Below are 5,898 nucleotides of genomic sequence, written 5' to 3' on the forward strand. Positions count from 1 at the left end.
TTTCTCTTGCACTCAAACGCATCACTCACCGTTAACTTTCGGTTTCATGGTTCGCAGCGAGTGTTGCAGCTCTCCGGTCAATGCTGCAGGCTCCAGGTAGTGACGAGTGTTGTCAGGAATGTTTTTGGTCAAAGGAACCTACCTCAGTGCAAGTGGCAAAAGAATATATCATTAGTAGTAGTAGTAGTAGTAGAAGTATACACACATGTTGTCTGTAAGGTCCTCTGTAACTTTGAACTTGATGCCTCAGGGTTCATAAATACGTAGTTCTAAATTAGTTTAGAGTTATTTACTGGAGAGTCTTAGCCTTTATGTTTAAATTAGTCTTTAATTAATTCTATTGTGGGGTCTAAACCTTCATAAATACACTTGTTAGGTTTTTTTAGAATTGATAATACTGGAAATATTTATAATACTGTCAAGATTTAAACATGTTCAATTAATTTAGAAAACCAATCTTATTTTTCAACGGTAAGTGTTTTGGCACAATGTCTGTTGTTTGTTTGTTTGTTTGTTTAATGTGCCTAAAAATGAAGAAGAGGTAAACATAAAAAATTGAAATAAGTATAAAAATGGAAAACATGCATAATATTAACAACAGCAACGTAAACAACAATAACAACAATAATCAGTACAATAATGTCTTTAATATGTGGTTTGTCATGTTTTGGATTCCAAGTGTCAGATTACATTGATAATTAAATGCCTTGCTATTAAACTTTTTTTGTGTTTCAAGCAAGTACGTTATGTTTTAAGTGTAATTATTATTGAAGTTCAACAAACATTTAGAGGTGTTATTTTCCTAAACGCAGTTCAACTCCGGCTGGACGCTCTGATGCCTGATTTTTTTTCACTTGCACTCAAACGCCTCACTCATGATCTGCGTCATATTGTTGGAGCGGGTGTTGCAGCTCTCCGCTCCAAGCTCCAGGCTCCAGGCTCCGAGTGAAGGTAATGTAAGCAGCTTTTAACGTTGAATTCGTTTGTTTTCACCTTGAAGTGTGAAATTATTGTCGAGAAAAGCAGCAGAAACCTGCCGCTTCACACTTTCACTGGCGCTGGAAGGTTCGGTCTAAATCGGTAAACCTGACCAACATGGCCGCCGTTTTGTGTTTGTGGTCAGAAAATGTCGAATAAAGTAATAAAGTGTCCGTAAAGTGCATAAGTGGTAATAAAGTAAAGGTAAGTGCGGGTCTTGGGGTGAAATCGGTCGTTTTTTTGCTGTGTATCTCCACTTTCTGATGCCTGAATCAGCCTGTGGAGGAGGCGGGATGAGGAGCCGCTCAGAGCCGCTCAGAGGGGCCTGAACTCGGCCGGACAGCCGCGCGTTACCCGCTGTGATTGGACCCAGACAGCAGGAGACTTTTTAGAGGGTTTAATTTTAATATGAAAGTGAATAGAATATATGTTTAACGTGTAATGCGTCAGAATACTGTTTGTCAGCAGTGTTGGTGCTTTTCTTCTTCCTGTTTTCTCACGGAAGGCTTAAAGGCCTAGTCCCGACACCTGGCAGCCATCTTGGCAGCGGCAGGTGTGGTACCATAAAGGTATTGTAGTCAGCTCTGCAAGTCTCCTCTTGCTCAGTGCCTTAACTATCACCAATAGAATTGTTAAATAACTTTAAAGGAACAAATAAACTTACATTATGCGGATTTGGACTTTCTGAAGAGTGTATGCAGCCTCCACACTGTGGTTTCTAATGCATTAAAATGACTTGATGTCATTCACGAGGGTCATAGTTTAGAGATTATAAACAGAAGGATAAGTACAAAAGAGATAACTTCGTTATTTTATATTTAAAACCCAACTGTAAATCTTGGTAATCGCGGTGTAAATAAGGATGTTAGATAGACCACAAACACACAGCCAAACAGTTCTATAGCATTATCTGTAATCATCCTAAATGTAAGGCCTGGTTTTCTAAGACATAATTAAGTTTCACGCACTTCTGTCGTTGCCACTGATCCAGATAGAAGCAGCTGTCGATGCAAAGAAACGGGACACTCCAGCTGTCAAATGAAGCATCATCTTCAGCATATTATTTTCATTTTTTTGAGGTTTATTTTGTCTCTGGGAGCATGTCATAACTCTCTGGGGTAATTTCAGTCAAACTGGGGTTGTTTTGTGTCTCCTTGTAGCACTCAAAGTTACTGTTATCCATCTTNCTGCAGGATTCAGGAGTGAAGCTGCTTTCTGTGGGACTGGAGAGTCCTCACTGTAAACTGGAGAGTCTCAGGTCAGGACTTATCACCTGTTCAACCATAAAGATGTGGTTTGCATTATGGCCTTTTCACACAGAATACTCACCGATTTGGTCCAAAGGCTTGTGCCGTTCAATGACGGTTTGCTTTTGTGTCATCATATCACCAGGTGTTGACTAGAATTGTGTTGCTTTGTGTGTCTCCAGGCTGGCAGGTTGTCTGGTCACAGAGGAAGGCTGTACTGCTGTGGTCTCAGCTCTGACCTCCAACCCGTCCCATCTGAAAGAGCTGGACCTGAGCTACAACCATCCAGGAGACTCAGGTGTGCAGCTGCTCTCGTCTAAAGTGGAGGATCCACTCTTCAGACTGGACACTCTGAGGTATGGAGAAGATAGCTGAAAGAGAACGAAGAGCTTGAAACATTTTCTCTTTTGTTTACTCAGCCTCTGTCTTTGTGCTTCATTGTGAATGTGAATGTTCGATGAACAGTCACACATGTTGGAGCCTTTTTTTATTTGTTCGCAACATGAACACTGGATGAACCTTAACAGAAGATACATGTCTGGGGAGAACATCTGCAGGAAAAAACTGCCTGATGATCAGAATTTATTCATTTTTGTCAGATACCTGCAGGTGTAGAGTCCAGTTTCCATTTGGAGCGAGCCTGACTTACTGTTTAAACTGCGAAACAAGCTCTTGCTCTGGTTGTGTAAGGACACAATGGCCTGGACCAATGGTTCCGGTACTCCATACTCCAAAAGCAATCCCACAGGACACCTTGACAGCTGTGATAATGTGCCTTTTCCAAGTGCACAAAGCACATGTAAACTGGTTGGGCAAACTTCCAAGCACCCTTCAAATTCTTGAGATGGGGAAGAGTTGGTCCACTGTGCCCCAACGAGGTCAACAACCAAGATGTTCCCTTGACTCCAAGGTTCAAGTAACAGGCAGGTTGTCCTCTGTAGTACCTTGGCATAGACCTTCCCAAGGAGGCTAAGACGTGTAAACCCCCTGAAGTTGGAACACAAACTCAGCTACCCTTCATTAAAAAGGGGGACCAACACTCCTTCGCTACCAATGTTACGAAGTCTACTGGGATAGGCCAACACTAAACAGAGGCTTAAGGACCTAAGGATGAATCTCACCCATCCCTGAGCCTTGCCACTTCAGAGTTTTTTGTCCATTTCTGTTACCTCATTCTTAAAGGTTAGGCCCTTGACCTTCCCCTACATCCCCAGACTCTGCTTTCTGTACAGAAGGCATGTCAGTAGAATTCAGGAGATCCCCAAAGTATTCCTTCTTTTGTCCAACTATATCTTCAGTTGAGGACAGAACATCCTGTCACCACTATAGACAGTATTGGTGAAGCACTGGTTCCTCCTGACAGTTTGCCAGAATCTCTTAAAACATGAGTATTCCCCTCTTGTTCAGCCAGGAGAACTCCAATGTATAAGCACTGAACCTCTGCCCACCACCTCTCACACAGGACAAGTTCATAGACACATTTTTTAAGTCATCTAGGTCATGGTAATCCTAATAAACCCATCTGTGGGTTCTCCTGCAGGTGTTGGGCCCACTAGAAAGCAGTCCCCAGCCTTGTTTTTCAACTTAGCCTGGTAGGTCCCCATGGTTAAAGTGCAGGACCAGGCCTGGTTCCCGCACTGGGTGCCAGTATTGCTATCCCAAGTGAGGTGACCGTGCTCCAAAGCTGTTTTCTCATAGGAGTCTTTGGATCACCATCAATCTGGTCCCTCACCCAGGACTAAATTGCCTTGGGAGACCCTACCAGAGGCAGTTGTCCCCAACAACATAGTTCCTGGGATCACTTGGGTGCTCAAGTAACCCTGCCACAGCAAGGTAGCCATTTGTGGAGGGGTTGGTTGAACATAATCAGGAGATTTTTTTGTAGGAGAACATGTCCACAAACGGCAATGATGTCTGCCTTTCGGTCAGAATTCGTTCAGTTTGGACAGATCTCTGCACATCTTTTTTTTAACCCTCTGTCCCCGGATCAGATTAATCTCTGTACAGAAACATGTTCAGGCTAGCTTAGCGCAAAGACTGGAGGCAGAGGGAAACTGTTAGCCTAGCGTCCATGAAAAATGATTGGTAAAGTTTCAAGATCAGTTCAAACTTTTCTGGAACATGTCAACCACTGGGCAGGACTTTAGAGATGCTGCATTCAAATGTGTTTGTCAACAGGTTGAACTGTTCCTTTATCAGTGTGTAACAATACTCCTGTTGCTCTGATCCTCCTCCTCTTTTCAGGTTGGAGCCTGCTGGAGTCCGGTGGTTGACACCAGGTCTGAAGAAGTGTAAGTGTGGTTCTAATGTGATTCATCTTGTCACGAGTCTTCATTATCATGTCAATACTGATCAGATGGCTGATCATTAACTGCAGCTATGTTGTGTTTGTTCTGTCCATCAGATTCCTGTGAGCTCACCATCGACACAAACACAGTGAACAGAAACCTCAAACTGTCCGACAACAACAAGAAGGTGACACATGTGGAGGAGCACCAGTCGTATCCTGACCATCCCGACCGGTTTGACTGGTGTCGTCAGCTGCTGTGTGCTAGTGGTCTGACTGGCCGCTGCTACTGGGAGGTGGAGTGGAACGGAAGAGTTCATGTATCAGTGAGTTACAGAGGAATCAGCAGGAAGGGAGACAGTGATCGCTGTGAGTTTGGGTACAATGACCGGTCCTGGAGTTTGTTCTGCTCTGATGGCATTTACTCCGTCTATCACAACAACAGAGGAACATCTGTTCGTCTCCACTCCTTCCCTTCCTCCTCCTCCTCCTCCTCCTCCTCGTCGTCCTCGTCTGCCACAAAGAGAGTCGCGGTGTATCTGGACTGTCCTGCTGGAACTCTGTCCTTCTACAGAGTCTCTTCTAACGCACTGATCCACATTCACACCTTCAACACAACATTCACCGAACCTCTGTATCCTGGGTTTGGAGTTGGTTTCAGGCCTGGTTCCTGGGTGCGTCTGTGTTAAGTTTAGTGTACAGAAACTCTCCGTGGTCATGTTGCATCTCTTTTAAGATAACGTTTTCATCTCTTAGCATTCCTTAGTGATCGCAAACATTTCTGGACTCCAAAATTCTGCTCTTACTGATATATGTTAGTTTTTGCTTTCGCACCAGAGCAGCGACCACACTGGTGTCATCATTGGAAGAAAAGTCCACTACACTCTGGCTGTATTAAGATCCCTTTCATTTCCTGATCATTAATGTATATTCGGTAGTGACGAGTGTTGTCAGGAGTGTTTTTGGTCAAAGGAACCTACCTCAGTGCAAGTGGCAAAAGAATATATTATTATTATTAGTAGTAGTAGAAGTATATACACATGTTGTCTGTAAGGTCCTCTGTAACTTTGAACTTGATGCCTCAGGGTTCATAAATATGTAGTTCTAAATTAGTTTAGAGTTAGTTACTGGAGGGTCTTTGCCTTTGTGTTTAAATTAGTCTTTAATTAATTCTATTGTGGGGTCTAAACCTTCATATATACACTTGTTAAGTTTTTTTTTTAGAATTGATAATACTGGAAATATTTATAATACTGTCAAGATTTAAACATGTTCAATTAATTTAGAAAACCAATCTTATTTTTCAACGGTAACGTGTTTTGGCACAATGTCTGTTGTTTGTTTGTTTAATGTGCCTAAAAATGAAGAAGAGGTAAACATAAAAAA

General features: G+C 42.7%; 1 protein-coding gene across 2 annotated transcripts in view; it reads left to right on the plus strand.

Annotated features, from left to right (window-relative positions):
• The window catches only part of LOC103360213 (NACHT, LRR and PYD domains-containing protein 3-like), a 61,156-nt gene that overhangs the window by 14,762 nt on the left and 40,496 nt on the right, over positions 1 to 5,898 (plus strand). The window contains exons 9-12 of one of the 2 annotated variants that reach the window (XM_008285897.1): positions 2,166 to 2,236; positions 2,408 to 2,581; positions 4,470 to 4,516; positions 4,630 to 5,898. The exons of the other annotated variant lie outside the window; for it this stretch is intronic. Coding sequence (XP_008284119.1) covers positions 2,166 to 2,236; positions 2,408 to 2,581; positions 4,470 to 4,516; positions 4,630 to 5,201 — 864 coding nt within the window. The 3' untranslated portion in view covers positions 5,202 to 5,898. The remainder of the gene's footprint in view (positions 1 to 2,165; positions 2,237 to 2,407; positions 2,582 to 4,469; positions 4,517 to 4,629) is intronic. 2 annotated transcript variants of the gene reach the window in all.

The sequence above is a fragment of the Stegastes partitus genome, unplaced genomic scaffold (genome assembly GCF_000690725.1).
Source record: "Stegastes partitus isolate 25-593 unplaced genomic scaffold, Stegastes_partitus-1.0.2 Scaffold421, whole genome shotgun sequence".
NCBI lineage: Eukaryota > Metazoa > Chordata > Actinopteri > Pomacentridae > Stegastes > Stegastes partitus.